At 37.4% G+C, this 20427-nt stretch overlaps 2 protein-coding genes across 2 annotated transcripts in view; one reads left to right on the top strand and one right to left on the bottom strand.

Moving 5' to 3' along the window:
• chrna8 (cholinergic receptor, nicotinic, alpha 8) overlaps nt 1–6440 on the top strand; it is a 130269-nt gene extending 123829 nt beyond the window's left edge. The window contains exon 10 of the mRNA XM_087237126.1: nt 4692–6440. Coding sequence (XP_087093252.1) covers nt 4692–5234 — 543 coding nt within the window. The 3' untranslated portion in view covers nt 5235–6440. The remainder of the gene's footprint in view (nt 1–4691) is intronic.
• Nucleotides 6171–20427, bottom strand: part of dnah6 (dynein, axonemal, heavy chain 6) — a 203204-nt gene continuing 188947 nt past the window's right edge. Inside the window, exons 73-79 of the mRNA XM_087237125.1 lie at nt 18314–18443; nt 17950–18077; nt 17660–17845; nt 9635–9707; nt 9368–9519; nt 7766–7988; nt 6171–6396 (exon numbers count right to left, since the gene is read on the bottom strand). Of these exons, the coding sequence (XP_087093251.1) occupies nt 6293–6396; nt 7766–7988; nt 9368–9519; nt 9635–9707; nt 17660–17845; nt 17950–18077; nt 18314–18443 (996 nt within the window). The 3' untranslated portion in view covers nt 6171–6292. The remainder of the gene's footprint in view (nt 6397–7765; nt 7989–9367; nt 9520–9634; nt 9708–17659; nt 17846–17949; nt 18078–18313; nt 18444–20427) is intronic.

Genomic DNA, 20427 nt, shown 5'->3' with positions numbered 1-20427 from the left:
AACAAATTATTATTAGTTTTGGACTTCAAGTGATGGTTTAAATATAGCCCTGTTGTATTTATTTCATTATTAGTTAAGGAGCTATTAGATATATGTTAATTTAATCTGGAATTAAGGTTAATCCAACACCCCCCCCCCCCCCCCCCCCCCCAAAAAAAAAAAAAAATATATATATATATATAACAGTATGTCAAAAAACATTTCTTCAGTTTCTAGGTCAGGCTGCTTTACAGGCTACCAAATAACACCGTTTTGCTCTGCACTGCATGCATTTAAATTGTTTTTTTCTATGTAAACATGAGTTAGACTGACATCTTGACTGCCACCTTGTCATTTTGTGCATGATGTTTTATAGAAGCTGTCTAGTGCAGACATTAAACTTTAAAAACACATTTTGAGAGACGCGTTGTCAATATCAACTCCACACTAGTGGACATTTAGAGGCACAATGCAAAGCAGTTTCTGTTGTACCTCAGGTGTGCATTATATTTCTAATAATCCAATGAACCAGAGTCAGTTATTCCCAGTTATCCCACCTAAAGACAAATACTGTAATTTAAGACATTTGTCAAGTGTGTGAGACATCTCCTGTGTGTAGTACTACAGTAGTTTCTTAAGTCATCTTTACACAGCCCTATATACAGTTGAAGTCAGAATTATTAGCCCCCCTTTGATTTTCTTTTTTAAATATTTCTCAAATGATGATTAACAGAGCAAGGACATTTTCCCAGTACGTCTGATAATGTTTTTTTTCTTCTTCTGGAGAAAGTCTTGTTTGTTTTATTTTAGCTAGAATAAAAGCAGTTTTTAATTTTTTATTAACCATTTTAGGACAAAATTATTAGACCCTTTAACCTATATTTATTTTCAACAGTCTACTGAACAAACCATCGTTATACAATAACTTGCCTAATTACCCTAACCTGCCTAGTTAACCTAATTAAGCCTTTAAATGTCACTTTAATCTATATAGAAATGTCTTGAAAAACATCTAGTAAAATATTATTTACTGACATCATGGCAAAGATAAAATAAATCAGTTATTAGAAATGACTTATTAAAACCATTTTCTTTAGAAATGTGCTGAAGTTTTTTTTATCTTCGTTAAACAGAAATTGGGAAAAAAAACAGGGGGCTAATAATTCTGACTTCAACTGCACATGTCTATGTCTGCTCAGAATTCAGAGTAAAGACGCTATGCCTCATTAAACAGTCTGTGTTAATGAATCATTTTGAGGTGTAATGCCATTTTCCTTTGCTGTTTAAAGATGCCCTAACTCGTCAAATCCAAAGCCTTTTGATTTGATTTGATTTTTGAGAGTTGTAGGCTGTGAACTGAATCATTCAGCGTAGTAATATGGAACTGTAATGTGGTCAAGACGTGTCTGAAATTTCTTGAGCTGTGTGTTTTCCTGACAGTAATTGCACACCTTTTGTGTTTTAATCAGTCAGTTCAATCAGAATCAAGCATGATTCTGTTATAACAGCCCTGCCGTAATACAGTATGTCATTTTACACTGGAAACGAGGAACAGAAGTGCTTCTGAAGGAGCATTTATAGTACGTGTCTTTACACAGATTGTTTAACACTGCTCAGGTGTGGCATGAATGCATTTACACAGCAGTAACAAATGTATACTATGATTTTAGGAGTATGATTTTTTTTCACTTAATTTTCAGCAGGCACAGAGAAACCTCTTAATTTATTGTGTCTGGCTTGCTGAAGTTTGTTATTTAAAATGTAAGTACAAGACAATCTTGTGCAAATAAAGTGCAATGTGGCCACGATGCACAGCTAAATTGAAATAATCTTCACAATTTTCAGAACGCTGCAAATAAACAGCATGTCATATGACATTACCCAACCAATCAGCTTTATCCTTTCTATGTATAATACACATTTCAGTTATAATAGTAGACTAATTAATTAAAACTCCATATATAAAACTTGTATCCAAGCTACTCCAAGGTTTTGTGAGTGGTGGTTCCTTGGAGTATGCAAGAGTGTGAGGCATGAGAGTGCTATCTCCTGAGCACATTAAATGGAGAAAGTGGCATATTTCACAATGCAATGTCAACAGCCCCTTAAATGCTCCTCCAAAAAAAGGAAATAAAGGTGAAGCTGATTGGTTGGTTCTTGTAACGTGTGGTGTGCTTGCAACATTCTGAAAGGTTGAGATGTTTTCAACTAACTGCATTATAGGCACATATGGACAAAGAGTGTGCATTGCATTTACATTTTTAATAATAAACTTGAGCACACAAATATGAGAATAACCTTTTACAGCAACTCAGACCCCTTACAGATGACTCAGACATAGAGGGCTCTATTTTAACAATGCCCCAGCGCATAGTCTAATAGGGTTGTGCCTATTCTCTTAATGAGTTATGAGTTTGTTTTAAGAATAACGTGCGTTAAACCAGTCTGAGTCTCATCTCCTTTTTTAAAGGTCAGTTGCGTCGCTAAGGGATTTGCTATTTACATGGTGGACTTTGTAAGTGGTAAAACTGAATGCTTTACTTTTGTGCAGTTAAAAACAGTTAAACCGACTATCTGCAGCATGAGGATAAAGAATGAGCCTCCTCCAATCGGCCTCTTTACTTTCTCTTTACTTTACTTTTATTCTACTCCTTTACGTTCGTGTATAAGGGAACAGTGTTGTACGCACTCTCCTGAAGACATCCATTAGCCTACATATAATAAATAATACTGTTAATAGTATACAAATGCAAATTTTGTCATGAATAAACTGAAAAAGGCCCCCCAGACATAAAGGCATGGAGGCAGGGAATTTTATATTTACATTTTGTAGCATTTTATTCTTAATTTTTTTTTTTCAAAAGTAAAGATATTTGTGTATTGCTGTACATCCTGTGTGTATTAAGCAATGTGTAAGCTTGGACCCACATAGGCAAATAACTAACACGCTCTGTGCTGGACTTTAGACCAGCTTTTAGTTGGTCAATGAGTTCCTCAAAATAGCAACATGCCAGTAATGCACAATTCAGATTTTTTTTATTATAATGTGTTAAAAAGTGTCATTTTGTGGGTGTATACACAGGTCAGTGTTTTAGAGGTGTGCTGCTTCAAATTAAAATTAGTTTCAACTTCCCGCCCAACTTAACAAGGGGGCAGAGCCAAGAGCTCTCCCGCTTTGTGTATGGCATCAGACAGGCAGACAAAGAGAAAAGCAACATGAGTGAGAGGACCAGCATTCAGCCGTAGATGTACTCAGACACAGACCAAGCAGAGACTACTCTTGAGGAATCAATATTCCTAGTGTGCCAGAATGTGTCAGAATGGTAGTTACAGAATCATTTGTGTCTTTTTATAGTTTTACAGCTGCAACAATGCATGCGTCTTCTGTATTGGGATGTAATGATTAACTGGTTTCACTATTAACCATGCTTTAATTTGTCACAATTAATTAATTATAAAGGCTTCTTAACACCGTGTTTCTGCAAGGAACAAAACGGCGGCAACTAAACAAAGTTATGCCAACTGTGTGCTAGTTTAAAGTTCCGATCTTGTACACCGATACTAATAACCACGCACACTGCATTAACTTTGACTGAGGCTATGACTAAGGCAAGTTTGTTATTTCCAATGGAGGGGCGCGCATGTGAGGCAACTCACTCAAGCTTTACAGCCGCACATAGTTGAGATGAGAGGGAGCTTCTGTGGCCGCGGGAAATGCAAACAGCTAAAGTTTAAGAAAGACGCAATGAAAAGTACACGTTTGCGAATCTACCTAAAGTTACAAATAATGGCGCAGATGAGAGCGATCATTTGGTGAATGTTGATCCACCAGCCGAGATCAATCCAGTGTTTTCGGAGAGAGTGCTGAAAGACTCAGTGGATCAGCTGTTTTTAATGGCCCGAATCTCAATACGTTGCATTCACTGCATGCTGCAGTGTGAACGCACTTCTACGTCAACTTGCGGTTGGCTCAAAACCGATCCCAATGGTCCACCGTTTTTATGTTGGTAAATTGAAAAAAATGACTGGGTGTGTTTATATCACCCCAATATGACAGTCTATACACTATACCTACACATGTCTGTCCAAAGATTTTTCACCATAGATGCCCTTTAAATCACACAGGCTTTCTGCAACTAGTCATCAGCAAGTAATCAACAACTTTAGACTGCAAATTGTGACAAAAAATAAAATAAAAATAAAAATTTTACATTTCACTTGACGTGTAGCACACTATACAGACTTTTTCATAAAACATTCAGAACAATACAAACTATAAGGGATGATGTAATGTTTACTTATAAAACTGATTCCATCCACAAAAAATCCATCTTTAAAAAACTGCTGCTGAAAACATTCTAAGAAAACACTCTGAATAAACAATAGGTTTGAGTTGTAGAATGACTGCAGTGCAGTTGGCCCACTGGAGAGGTAATCAGGTCTATTTGCATCAAACATTAATGTCTACTCATACGAGAAGAAAAGAGCTCTTAGCTACTTCTGTCTGGTGTTTCTTATTTGGTTTATGTCCAGTGGGACGCACCTGCTGCTAGGAGCTCAGAATTTTTAAACGTGGGAATCTTTAGTGGACATTTTCTCCGGTAATTGAATTAAACAAACTGACTTTATACAGCATATCAGTACTATCATCAAATGTATTGGTAATCCATTAGAGAGCTTCATCTTCAGTAAATTCTCCTTGTTCTTCTTAGGTGCGTGTGATTCTGCTCAACTGGTGTGCCTGGTTCTTGCGTATGAAGAAACCAGGTGAGGAACGTAAAGCCAACTTCAAATATGACCAGTCTCCTGCACACCATGCTAGTGCCAGCAGTATTCAGATGGGGGTCATGCCTGGTCAACCTTCCTCCACCAACTCCACCACAAATGGCCATATGAACCTGTACTTTGGCTACCACTCCATTGACAGCGCCTGTTGTCCACCCAGCAGTGACTCCGGCGTGTCTTGCAGCGGTGGACGAGTTGGTGGATCACCAAACGAAGAACAGCGAGAGGGAGTGAGGATGTTTGCAGGTGAACCAGAGATCCATCGCATCCTGGCGGAAGTGATGTACATCGCTCAGCGATTCCGTGACCAGGATGAAGCCGAAGCCATTTGCAGCGAGTGGAAATTTGCTGCGGCAGTCGTGGATCGGCTCTGTCTGGTGGCATTTTCACTCTTCTCTATCATCTGCACTTTTACCATTCTCATGTCCGCACCAAATTTCATCGAGGCAGTTTCAAAAGACTTTACATAATTGTGATAGGAGCACATTGGGGGCTTTTTGGTTGTTTTTAAAGTTATTAAAATAAACACGTGATTGAGTGTGAGAAGTGTCTACCGCCAAAGTTGAATCCTTCCTCTACTCATCGTTCTCAAATCCACGAGAACTGTTGTTACAAATAATTCATATAAAAAAAAGAAACTAATAAATAAAATTGTGTATTTTTGAAATGTGACTTTTCGAACAAACGTGCAGACCCTTGGACATGCTGTTTGGGTGATATTTTATGTCTTTATATACTGTATCTGGACCGAGCATTGAGGGTTGGTTTATTTGAAGATGTGCTCTGTGTGCTAACTTTGTTAGTCACAACAGCTACAAATGTGTCTGTGAAGTTTGTGTTCTGAAAAACAAACATAATGAATTCCCAAATCCCTTTAAAGCGTAAACGTTTTCTTTAGTAATATTTTTGGCACCATTTAACATTATTTTAGTACGAACATTTTTACTGAACCAACAAACAAATCCTTACATTTTTAACAAATATTTCCTTACCAAAGCAACAATAGCATTAAGGGTTGAATTAATACACTCTGTTACTGTCACTTTCATTTTTTTTGAAGTGTTCTATTAATATTACAGTTATTAGTGTGTTCTAATCTCTCACTTGTGTCCGGTTTGTCCACGTAAATCAGAGTGTCATTATTTTGTGACCATACTGACCCTGTGCTTTGTTGTATTATCTAAAAATACTATGTAAACAGTGTGGATATAAGTCATTTTGTTAGAAAATATAGATAAAAAAAATAAATAAAACAATTTAAAGTTTTGGGTGAGTCTATGTATTTTGGAGTAGTTTATTTGTTATAGCTCTTTATTTAACCTTTTAAAACAGCATTTTTACTTACCTTGCTATTTATTTTGAAATATGTTGTGGCTTGGTGAAAAAAAAATCAAAACTACAGTTCATTTTGTTTTTAAATGCATTTTTAATGGGTTTTTTTTAAGATGTAAATGTTTTTTTATGTTCAAAAAATGAATAGCTTTTTTGAGAAATGATCTAAAATTGAACTGGAGAGGTAAAGCTTTGCTTATTCATTGAGTTGGCAGAGCAGTGCAGAGGCTTTTGAGATCCAGTAGTCACTGGGCTGGTTGGATGGCAACATCACAGTTACCACAAAATTGGTGGAGTGTCCTAATAGACAGAACAAAAAAAAAAAAAAAAAAAACACAATAAAATGACATTTTTATGAATTTTATATTCATGTATAAAAGGCAATTCATATTTATTCAATTCAATTCATCTTTATTTCTATAGCGCTTTTACATAGATTGTATCAAAGCAGCTTCACATAGTAGATCAGTTTTCAGTGTTGAAATTCAGTTTAGTTTAGTTCAGTGTGGTTTAAGGTCTGCTGAGAGTTCAAATACATTAGTGATGCTAATGTATCTAATCGATCGTCTAGAAATATGTATCAACCAATAGTCACATTTTGTAAACTCAATTGGTACTCTGCAATCTGGCCGATCTCATAAACTGATTTTGTGTATGTTTATGATTTTACAACGGTTTACACACTGAGGGGATACACGTGCGCACCCAGCAGCGCTAAAAAACGTGAGAAAAGAAATGATGTGTGTGGCGTGAGCGACGGTTGTCCTCCCAACACAGCAGCTAAAAGATATACAGATGTGGTGTGACCTCTTTTTAAACAGTTTATTGGCACATCAACGTTTTAAGCATTACAGGTTAAATTGGATCCAACTTTTTGTAATATACAAAATAAAAATTAGTAAAGAAGTCATAGTTATAGGTGTGCATTTTAACTTTCCCATCTTTTTCTTCAGTAAGACATGTTAAATGATTATTTCATAATTTGCAGTGGTTCTAAATTGCAGTCAATCATTTTTAAATCTATTTTGCTCTGTAAAGCTGCTTCTGACCATGGCTACACTAAATGGTTATAAGAGACATGTTTAAGGAATTATATGCAACATTATTTATTCTCTTAGGTAAGGTGAGATCTCAACTTTCAACTGTCATACGTTGAGGGAAAATGTGCTTTATGCATTATAAAGCATCGCAATCAGTACTCTGTATCGGTCAATCATGATGACAGGGAGTTGATACATGGTATCATCTGCCTCAAAAATCCTGATCGGAGCACCCCTTATATATATATACAGTATATTTCATTTCAGATTCATTCAGTTATTCATTCATTTTCTTTTCGGCTTAGTCCCTTTATTAATCTGGGGTCGCCACAGCGGAATATATATATAATAGGGGTGACGCAGTGGCGCAGTGGGTAGCATGTTATATTTATAATTATTATGTACAAATAAATATTTATGTACAAAACTGTAACTATAATTTTTTTTTAACACAATAGCTATATATATATATATATATACACACACACATATATACACACACACACACACACACACATATATATATATATATATAGCATTTGTGTTCAAAAATAAATTTATAGTTACAGTTTTGTACATAAATATTTTTCATTTAGTAGGATATCTGATTAAATGACACAAGACTGTACCTGTGGTAGAGAGAGTTCCAGCTCGAGCAGAGGTCTTATACAGTGGTGCGTGGTAGAGGCTTGGCTCAGGAACATAGTTTTGCTGAGGTTCGAAATGAACCACAGGCAGCATAGGGTTCATTACCCTCGAAAGTGCATCTTCAACTACCATGCTTGTGTCATCCCAGCGACAGGCGTCCATGAACATCCCATGAACCAACACACCATCCTCTATGTTGGGGAGCTAAAGAAGCAGACCACATATTGACTTCATCAACATTTATGTTATCTTTTGAATTAATATCATGCAAATTTGTGCTATAAAAAAACAACAACAATGTACTTCCCATGTGCTTACTCAAAAAAGCACATGCAATCACGTGAAATACATTGAACACGTGAAACATGGTTTCTCTGTAAGAGAAGAATTTAGAACTGTTTAAAAAACATTTAAATTAAACGTTAACACATATGTTGCAGGTCCCGTGAAGAGTTATTAAATGCTTTTTTATTTGATTTTTGAAAATCTCAACAAAAATGAAGATATGGTGGGACATAGTGTGGCTCCTCCTCTTAAAAAAATTATTTAAAAAAACAGGCAAACGCGTTCCGTTTTATCATCGGTCTGCCTGTATGGGTGGTTAAGCTCAAGTGCACGTCAGATTTGATAGGTCATATTTTTATGAGAACCTGAAGTATGTGGTGACGTGAATAATATCGTTATACCATTTAGGTGACCAACTGCAAGCTTTACATTAATTCATTTATTTATTCATTCATTAATTTTTCTTCGGCTTAGTCTCTCATTTATCAGGGGTGCCAACTGGCCCACCCAGGACTCGAACCAGTGCTCTTCTTGCTGTGAGGCAAGAGTGCAAACCATGCCACCCCGAGCTTTTACATTCATTCATTACTTTTCGGCTTAGTCCCTTTATTAATCGGGGAGAACATGCACACAAAAATGCCAACTGACCCAGCCGAGGCTTGAACCAGTGACCTTCTTGCTGTGCGCTGACAGCACTACCTACTGCGCCACCACGTCGCCCAGCTTTTACATGTTTATATAAATATTAAATCTCCTGAACTCTGAATTTTTTGTCACTTTTTTGGTGCAAATTAGCTTATAGATATAAAAAAATAACAAGTATCAAGCATTAAAAATCCTTTACATTTTTTTTTTTCATGGGACCTTTTAATGTTGTCACAGTGGTTGCAATGGGTAGCATGATCGCCTCACAGCAAAAAGGTCGCTGGTTTGAGTCTCGGCTGGGTCATTTGGCATTTCTGTGTGGAGTTTGCATGTTCTCTCCATGTTCACGTGGGTTTCCTCCGGGTGCTCAGGATTCCCCCACAACTCCAAAGATGTGCTATAGGTGAATTGGGTAAGCTAAATTGTCCGCAGTGTATGTGTGTAAATGAGTGTGTATAGATGTTTCCCTGTAATGGGTTGCAGCTGGAAGGTCATCCGCTGCGTAAAACATATGCTGGATAAGTTGGCGGTTCATTCCGCTGTGGTGACCCCAGATTGATAAAGGGACTAAGTCGAAAAGAAAATGATTAAATGAATGAATGAATGAATGAATGAATGGGACCTTTTAATATCACTTTTGTTTCCACTCTTACCTCCTGGTCCATGTCAAGTTCTTTCCCTGGCGCAAGGGTTTTCTGAGCTTCAGTGACAAGGGTCTGGTCTCTGTATACTGGAACCATGTTAAAACGAAAATTCAGTTCATCTATAGGCAGGTTGTATTTGCGTGCGTGGTTTTGGAGGGCACCTACAAGACACAAACACCAACTTTTTATTGAACAAAAGAGTTTCAGATGACCTTTGAAAAATACTGTAAATGATGTTTGGATTTCACCAAGCATTGATACAAGCTTGTTACATACCTGTGAGGAAACCTTGAGGAAAGAAGAATCCAGAAATCCAAAAAGACTTAGGCTGACCCCTTGTGATCCAGCTCTGCTCCAAGACACACAAACACACATACAACCAGATTTGTGAATGAAGAGCAAACATCATTTAAAATAAAAAGAAGCAAAACAACTTTAACCCCCAGTGGAAAAGAAGTCAAGTCAAGTGTGAAGCTGACAGATCATTTCTACTTCACATCATTCAGATCCAATGAAAGAATAAGTGACTAGATGGTTGTAGCTGGTGGACACAACAACCAAAATAACTCCAACTCAGACTCTCAAATCATACTACTGGGGAGGTTTTAGCAATATTTCTAAGCAGATAAATAATATATGTTAATATTAGTGTGTTAAAATCATTCAAGTTTACCTAATTTCTTTGCCCAACAAAGTTAGCAGCAAGGAAAAACTGAATTGTTATTTATTCAGTGGAAATATTGCCTTTTGGCTCAGCTCTTAAATTGCATTCACCCTCCAAACTGCACACTTGCTGCTTGGCAAGAAACATGACAAGAATGTCAATGAGGTTTGTGCGCTTCCTTCTCTAAATCTCCTCTTCATCATATCATGCTGGAAAACTCTTGAGTATAGCACAGTCATCTACACATTTTCAAGACAGGCTTACTTTTTGGCTTTTTTTCTCCTAATATGAATCTCTTTTGTGAGAAATAGAGTAATTTATGTTAAAATATCTTGTCTCTGAAATTGTTAAATATCTCACATAATATCTTACACATACAGTACACCATTTATTCATTCATTGGTCATTCTACACTGCTATTCCGAATTTGGGGTTTAAAATTTCCATACTTTTTAAAGAGCCACTATTATGCATTAAAAAGGGTCATGTTTGGGTTTTGGGGGTCTTCAACAATATTTGATATGCATGCAAGATCAAAAAACCCTTTCATTGTCTTATGAAATGCATTTTATTTTCACCTAATTATCCCCCTAATTAATCTCCCATAAGATTCGTTCAGCGATTCATTTGTTCCCGAACCCCGCCTTAGCGCAATGCTAGTCTGCGCTGATTGGTCCGATGACCCAGTCTGTTGTGATTGGTCGACTGTGTTCAGCATGAGACAGAGACAAATGCCCAGCATGGCTCATCAACAAGTAGTCAGAATGTGTAGAAACACAGCGGCAACAGCTGGACTATTTTTAACCCTGACCGCCGTACGTGTGTAGGAACAGCTGACGGTGGCCATAGCAACGACAGTGGATCTCGAGCTCACAAACGCATTTAAATTCATTTAAAATTTTACAAGCGAAGCGGAATGACCTGAACGACGTGCCTGGTCTTTCATGTGACAGGCCACCGACTGCCATCGGAATAGTCGGTGATCCGAGGGTGTTATAGATTGTACCTAAAACTTAAGGACCGGGGGAAGGGGGTGAAATGACCGGAGTTTTCTGAGAGAAATTACAAAACTGGAGATGGGTCTGTAATACGGGAGACTCCTGAATAAAAACGGCCTTAACTGGATATTTCACTTCAAGCTGTGTTACACACTACTTCTGGAAAGTCTTTTTAAAAACCTATAATAGGGGCTCTTTAAAAGAAATGAATGAGAATTTAGTAAGGATTCTAAATGTTTAAATGTTAAAGTTTTTGAAATGTTTAGAATGTTTAAATGTGACAGTAAATACACTTGTAAGGTTACAAAAGGTTTCCATTTAAAATGAATGTCATACTTTGACTATATTTATCAAGTGCAACCTAAATAGCTTTAACAACCTAAATAACTTCAAAATGTATCAATAATTAAATCAATAGTTTTTATCAAAGTATCCTGAAAAATATATAATGGTTTAAAAAATAAGAAATAAAATAACAAAATACTCTGTAATTTTAATGACATGTAGTGTTAAAAAGTGCTAAAAAGAAAAAAAAATCAATAAACAAGCAAATAAAGTTATTCTAAATAAAGCAGTAGTTTATTTATATTTTGTGAGACGACAAAAATCCTAATTAACCCAATACCTTTGAATTATATTTTATATCCAGTTACAAAAAAATGTGTACAAATGTGGACATTTAAGGAGAATAACATCAGTTTTGTTTCTTATCCCACCAAGCATTTCTGTGTTTAAAATACATCTAGTAGACATCTAAACATATATCTGAGATTTTTCTCATAGATTTTCACTGAGAACCTAGAATTATCCTCTTTTTTTTTTTTGCCAAGACACCCGTGTTAAAACATCTATAAGACTTCTTTTATATATATATATATATATATATATATATATATATATATATATATATGATTTTTATATTCAGTATTGTACTTTAGTTTAAGATTCGGAAGAGACCTGAACTAGTCAAGTTAGCATACACTATGCCCGGCATGCTTGCTGAGTCCTGAAACACATTCTTCTGCAGTCCATCCATATTAACATGAGCTTATGGTGTGTGTCTGTGTGTTATATAAGTGAGCACTCAGACCAGCCACATGGAACAGCACATCCCGTCAGAGATAACAGTTTGGGTGTCCATCAACCCGTGCAGTGAGCTATGATCATGTGTGTGTGCCAGACTGCAAATCCAGCATATATAGTAAAGCAATTGTAGAGGTTTTAATAGTTTTTTTGACTGAGTGTCATATTGTGTCACTTTGGGAATGGCTGTGCAGTTTTCTGGCTCCATTCGGGAATTTCAATGCCAGAAATAACAGCTCATATTTCACTAGCCTTTACTGGAATCCCGACCCAAAGAAAATTGGCCATGTACAGTATATAGCTCCCCAATACTGAGGGAAAAAATGTATCCGTGTACATGCTTGTGAGTGGAGTTTTAAACCTATTTTTCATTTGGAATAATACAGTCATAAAATAAAAACTGGCTTCAAGCCTGCGAGCCATGCGTCAAAATGTGTGATGTAAAAAAACAAAGCAAAAATGCTGCTCTTGACCCTTTTTTACATGTTATTTTACATTTTTTCCAAGGTTCACTTATGACATTTTAAATTCAGAATAAGATTGTTAAATAAATGCATTCAATAGATTTGTGAAACTTGATAACTGAAATATGACGGAGAGTGCTTTCACACCTACACTTTTGTTTTGGAACCTGTTCGTTTGGCATATGTGAAACCACCAATCGCTCTCGGATCCACGCCAAATCAAACGCTCCGAGATCGCTTGAATGAGGTGGTCTCGGGTTGATTGAAATGAACTCTGGAGCTGATCGATTGCAGTGAGAAAGCAAACGATCCAAGCACGGTTATATCACTCTGTTTTATGGATATGTAATGGGCATATGGCTATATAAAGAGAGAATTATAAGTAGGGCGGGAAGTTTCGCGAGTCTCCGGATGCCCGCAAACGAGTGATAATCTCCCGGTAATCTTGCGTCTCCCTCCCGGTCCTCAAATAGGCTACGTTGCTCACCCTTCTCACCCCTCCCCAACGCATCTCTCCTTACTCTTTAGACACGTCGCGTGCACCTTGTCAAACACCACCAAACCACAACCTCTCCTGACAGCTGAGCGGGACTCTGCAAAATAAACCCTGACACTCTGACCAATGTGAGAAGAGTTTACTCACACGTGACTTGTTTTAGGTCTTTTGGCCTGATTACAAACTTTGCAGTGTGAAAGCGAACCGCTCCAAGAGCAAAGAGCAACAATGTAACAGTTGTAATCTCTGTTTCAAAACAACTGAATCGATTCACAGGTGTGAAAGCACCCATACACTACCTGCAGGGCTGGAGCAAGCTGAACTGGTGCTCTAGGCAAACAACGATCACGCCGCCCTTAACCAGAAAGTGAAAATGAAAGTGATCGGTTTGCTTGGTAGTGTCGCGGACGAGGTTGCTCTATGGATGCGTTGGCCCTGACTACCTGACAAAAGTCTTATTGTCAATCTCGATTGTAAGAGCAACAAATATTAACTTGACTTGTAGTTGTTTATTTGAAAAAGTAGCAGAAGATAGGTTTTTCCGATGAATCATCTGTTGAACTGCATCCCAATCATTACAAATACTCACAAAGACTTATTGGAACCTGCACGGCCCTAAGATTCCCACAGAAATTAGTCAAGTTTGGTGATGGAAAAATCATGATTTGGGGTCACTTTCAGTATAAGGGTGTGCAACATCAATAGCCTGAGGTGTCAAGACATTTGTGCCGCCCATTACATTACATCTGGAGGTCCTGCAAGAATGCTTTCTTTGCCATTCAGACTATGCAGCCTCACTGATTCCATCCAAGACCAGCGATGAGATGATCCCAAGGTTTCCATAATCCTGGACCAGGCCGTATCCTGAGCAGATGCTGTTCTGGTCATGGAGGAGTGGAGAGCATGAGAGTGATTCCTGTGATGCTCCAGGGTCAGACAAGTCTTCGCTGAGGTCCAGCATTCTCCAGCCTCTGGCGCCTAGACCGCAGATCTGCACAAGACATTTGGCCATAGGAGAAATGGTCGTGCCCAACTGAGCCTGGTTTCTCTCAAGGTTTTTTAATTCTTCACTTTCGCCAATTCGTGAAGAATTTTCCTCGCCACTGTTGCCACTGGCTTGCATGGTTTGGGATCTGTAGAGTTGCGCATCGATGGATTTGCTCTTCAGTGTTTGGACTCTTAGTAGTGATTATTAACCACACTGAACTGAGCTAAACTAAACTGAACTTAAACACTGAAAACTGAACTACACTGTTTAAATTTACTATGATCTTCTATGTTAAGCTGCTTTGACAATTTACATTAGCTGCTTTTCCACTATCGTGCCAAACCGTTCTAAGAACACTTCGGTACGGTTAAGGTTGTTTCTCCACTGAGCCTGGAACGGCGCGGCACGATTACAAACCGTTCTCGGCCCGGAATTCTCGGCACGGTTAGACAACCGTGCTGAACTGTGCTGACAGATTCTGTGTGTTGACGTCGCGACTCGGTTGCTAAGCTACCACAGCTGGCTCAGCAGAAGCGCGCTAGTCATCAGACATCCTCAATAAACTACAGTAAAGTTACATTTAATATAAAATAATGATCCAGGTCTAAACGATACAGTTTGAAAAGGGTTTTAATACCATAGAGCAGTCTCTGGCAGAGAAGTGAATAACTCATCACATTGTTACGAAGATATTTTATTCATTAAAGTTATTATTTTATTGACTTGAATACAGACCTACTTCGCCTGTGTGAATTTGAGTTTATTGCACGCAGCGCTGTATTTCACAGCACAAAACTCGCTCTGATCCGGTAGAGACATGCCAGCGACTTGCGCTGCTGACTTTTTTTTCCTGCTGCGCATCGAATAAAGCGAATAAAGTCACGCTTTGCATCGTCGATGTCCAAATTCCACAACAACATCACTATATCCATGGAACTTGCAGACTCTTTTAACAACGAGGAAATAATTGCACTTTTTAATTCAAAGCCAGGACAGCTTGTTAATACCGGCGAGACCACCTGAAGGACGGCGTGTTCGTGTTGTAATGTCGGCCGTCCAAAAGACTTTGCTTGAAAGCTTTACGGAGCGGCACTGTAACTGTCCAAGGTACTGTTGTATGATTTATATTATAGCATATGCACTAATAAACAAGTCAAAAGAATGAATGAATTAAATAAATATGGATTCTTAAATGTCAGTATTGCTTTTACTCAAAAAATATCAATACGTTTTGACAAATGTTTTATAAAAATAAAATGAGCAATTTTCATCATTTCAGCTATATGCAATTATATGATTCAGTTATACATAAGTTATATGACATTTATGAGGCATGTAACATGTTTCTGTGTTTTTGTTTTTTTGTTCTTGATGATCTTTAATATAGCTACGCAAATATTTTCTAAAACGTCTAGCAATAATTCGCCTACAGCTTAATTATGAACACAAAAATAATTATAATAATAAAAATAAAATGATCAAAATAAAAAGATAATAGAGCAGCATTTTGCTAAATATAATAGTGCTTAATATGCTTTAAATCCTGCAATATATGTGTTGTTTCATATTCGTTTTGTTTTTTTACTAGCTGCATTCGTTATTTAATGTTTGAATGGTAAAATGAAACCAATTAAGCGATGGCTGTTATTTGTTTTACTATCGAAATGTAGTATATTTTAAATCATTATCAACTTTTGATATAAAAACGCAGTGTAATTTAATTAATTTTTAAAAATGAAATAATTTATGTACTGTGTTTTTATTAGTGAAAGTGCCCGCTCACTTTTGACAAGGCCTGTCCAAAATGATATTTCTGCCACTATAATACAAATGCACTATTATTGTTGTCTTATCATTGTTTATTTTTCTGTTATGTTCAGAGATTTTAAATATTATTTATTTCCCCTCCAATTATTTTCAATCGTCACGTTACTTTTTGGTAATTTTCCATCCAAATAAAATTTAGCCAGAGCTGCGCAACATATAAATAAATAAGGGTGCACATGTACCTATATTTAGCACCCCTATTTGATAGAGCGGCATAACAGTGTTTAGTCACATGGTTGCTTTTGCTTTTATGAAAAAAAATAAATAAATAGTTTTGGCTCTTATTTAACTTTAATTGAACAAAGGGAGCCGTTTACATTGCATTACCAAGGCAACTACTGATGCGTTTTGTGTAATGTTTTAAAGAGCTTTGTCGCAGCACGACAGTGGAAAATGAAACCGTATCCGTGCTGTCTGGCCCGGTTTGGCACGGAATGGAACAGTTCTGTTTAAAGAACGATTCAGCACGATAGTGGAAAAGCGGCTATTGTAAAAGCGCTATACAAATAAAGGTGAATTTAATTTAATTTATTAATAAGTTATTTGATGCAGTCCTTCAAACTCCTGAGAGTCATACACAATATTAATTATTTTTCCTCTGTATCATGACTTATTCTATACTGGTCATTATTTCTGTTTAGTGACACGATTTTCGTCTAAGCAAAGTCAGTACTTGCTGTCCTAATAACATCATGATCAAGACATGATCATATTTTATTTTGGTAAAATAAGCTAAATCTAGAGGCCTTTGTCTTTCATATAAGCCAGTTCTGATGCCAAATGATCAAAATGATCAAGTAGAAGTCAAGTTATTATTTGTTGTTCCTAAAACTTGGCAAAATGACAAGACTTTTGTCAGGTAGTGTATATGCGATTACACTTTTTAACCAAAGGTAAAAAACAGTGCTAGATTTTTTTTAATGTTGTTATAATGAGTGTATGTTTGTGGTCATTATAAAATTATGGCCAGACAAATTAGCAGGAAGCCACGATATAGCACATTTCTGACAATATATATAAATAAATCTAATATAAATTATATATATATATATATATATATATATATATATATATATATATATATATATATATATATATATTGGTGAAGGGCCCTATGAAATCAGTTTTTATTAAATTTTTTTCAAAATTATTTTTTTTCCATAAAATATTTTACTTTTTTTTTTGTTCATTTTCTAATTCTTATGAACTACACTTGAACTCCATTTAATAGGGTTTCTAAAATGTACATTTTGTTCTTTTTTATATTTCATATATAGAAATATAAGTCTATTCATTTTCTTGTCGGCTTAGTCCCTTTATTTTTCCGGGGTCACCACAGCGGAATGAACCACCAACTTATCCAGCAAGTTTTTACGCAGCGGATGCCCTTTCAGCTGCAACCCATCTCTGGGAAACATCCACACACACATTCACACACACACACTCATACACTACGGACAATTTAGCCTACCCAATTCACCTGTACCGCATGTTTTTGGACTGTGGGGGAAACCGGAGCACCCAGATGAAACCCATGCGAAGGCAGGGAGAACATGCAAACTCCACACAGAAACACCAACTGAGCCGAGGTTCGAACCAGCGACCTTCTTGCTGTGAGGCGACAGCACTACCTACTGCGCCACTGCCTCGCCCGAAATATAAGTCTAATTATATTTAATTCCAAAATATAAATTTGAATTCCTTGATTCTGTCCATGTTTTCCACATCGCAAAAAATCCCAGAGCCCAACTAGTGCTCTGATTTTGACTCTACACACATACCTCTATAAATGCTGTGCGCAGGTTGAGGTCTCTAACCCAGCTGCCAAGAGGTTTGAGAGATGGATAAGCAGCATTAGACCAGTGATCAGGAACCTGGTTATTCAGGAAACTGTTATAAATCTTCTCCATTTCTTCTGACATCACCACCAGACCTGCTATCGCCTTCTGCAGAGTACATAGTGAAGTCTGCAGAGAAATACAAACACAATCAACAACACACAGATTAGTACGATTAATATTTCATTCATTCCTGTTTAAATAGCTACTGTAATCAATCTATCATTGCTTACTTTGAGCACACGCAGCAGGAAGTTAAAGCGGTCTACTTCCTGTCCAAGCACAGTGGTGAGAGAGTTAACTCTACCTTTGGGGTCTTGCAAGAACAGACTCTCCACTGCTGCATCCATATCTAGTTTATCTGCTCAGATGCATGTCATACACACACACACACACAGACACGCGCGCGCACACACACACACACACACACACACACACACACACACACACACACACACACACACACACACACACACACACACACACACACACACACACACACACACACACACACACACACACAGGTCGAAATCTCATTATAAGACCAGTGGACTGACTCTCGACTTGTCCAGGGAACTGCAGGGGTTTAAAACTGACCAGGAATCTTTGCTAAGATGGAATCAGCCAGTTCGTGGACCACCTCATCGTTGCTCTTCCCTCCACCTGCTGCTGAAGAACGAGGCTGGACTTCCAGAATAGTGTTGATCACAGTCATTGTCTCCTGTCTCTGTTTTCAAAAATGGAAAGAAGATCTATGATTGGCAGTGGCGGTTCTAGTTTAAATGCCACCCTGGTCGAAACCACCCCAAACATACCCCCTCTCCATCCACCAAGAAATAAAGACACTAGGTGGTTGACTTTATATATATTTTAAATATTTAAATATATATTTTAAATATGTATATTTAAAATAATTATAGACACACACATACATAGCGCAGACACACACACACACACACACACACACACACACAGACACACACAGACAGTGAGAGAGACACGCGGCTGTGCTGATGAAGTAAATCTCAAGTGAATCGCTGTACTTCATTCCACACATGCACTGTTTTAAAACATGTAAAACTTGTAAAACTCGCTCTTGATCACGTTTGATGATGGTTGATGATCCTAGCAAACTGAACAGACCCTTTTTTTCCGGTTGCTTTGCGCTCGTCCTGTCTTGTTGATATGATTATATGCGTTACTACAGAGACATGTTAATGCGCGCAGCTGTCAATCAATATTGGTGGGCAGGGGGACCGCACTCCTACGTCAAGTTGCGGTCGATCTGAAAACCGCTCCAATTGGTCCACCGTTTTTATTTTGTGAAATTTGAAAAAAAAGGACTGGGTGTGTTTATTTCACCCCAATATGATAGTACACTATACTTACACACATATCTGTCCAAACAGCTTTAAAAGTAGATTTTTCACCATAGGTGCCCTTTAAAGTATCATCATCATCATATAAATTTTAGTTTTGTTGACTAGCATGTCGACGCATATCGGAGTGCATGTACAGAAAATAACCGGGATCATGAGCAGTGCATGTGATGCACACGAGAATAAATTTCTCTGCAAATGCGTAAATTTGTTTTCACCAGCGTTGTTTCGGTTGCACCGTTGCACATACAGTATAGAATAACAAACTTGCGTATGCAAAAGATGCCAAATGCATAATATATATTTATTTTCTTTTAGCACCATTTCCCCAAGCTGCCCCCAGCAAGATGCCGCCCTGGGCGATCGGCCATACTGCCCATGTCCAAATTGATGATTGGTATTATACAAGCTTCAGGTGCTTAAAAGAACAGTCTACTTTTTTGGAAAATAGGCTCAAAACTCCCCTAGAATTAAACATTTGAGTTTTTCCATTTTTAATCCATTCAGCCAGTCCAGGTCGGGCAGGAGCACTTTTATCTTAGCTCAGCATAGATCATTGAATTAGATTAGACTATTTGCGTCTCACTCAAAAATGACTAAAAAGCTTCTTTAATTTTCTTACTTAAAGCTTGAATTTTCTTTTCTTACATTTTGTACTAAGCGGTATGGCTAGGAACTATATTCTCATTCTGGCATAATAATCAAGAAACTTTATTGTCTTATGGCTGCAGCAGGCACAATAATATTACACAGTGACAGAAAATCTGATAAATTGTATCATCATAACCAATGTGACCACCTGCTTGCACAGGGAGCTCGCGGTGCAACCAGAGAGACATCTGAGAGAGATGGGTTCCACCACGACTCCATCATAAATGCACCAAATATAGTATGATTTGATGTATTTAATCAACCTTTTTCTATTCTGATAATCACAATTAGTAATAGTCATATTTTCATCAACAAAAAGTGGAGTGTTCCTTTAAAGATGTACACAGAGACAGTTACTATCTTCTGTTGTAGCAATCATTTTTAACTCTGTATAAGAATGTCTGAATGACGACTGGGGCAATAAGCTTAAAAAAACTGGTTCCCCTTCGGGGGGAACTCCAGCACTATAAGTGGATTTGATTGTAAAATCCACGCATTGGGGAGGTTCGGTTCAGAAGCTACTCGTCTGAAAGAGTATTGAACGGGCCAATTAAGAATGAATTGGCAGCGCAAGCCTGCGCAGGTGAGCGGCATAAGCAATCAACTGAGTATATAAGCTCACCTGGCGCCAGCAGACGCTATCCTTTTCGCTTCAGAGCCTTTTCTGATCGAGCTTATGAG

Source organism: Danio rerio, chromosome 1, assembly GCF_052040795.2.
Source record: "Danio rerio strain M-AB ecotype USA chromosome 1, GRCz13ab, whole genome shotgun sequence".
NCBI lineage: Eukaryota > Metazoa > Chordata > Actinopteri > Cypriniformes > Danionidae > Danio > Danio rerio.
This window is presented reverse-complemented; position numbering and strand designations above follow the sequence as displayed.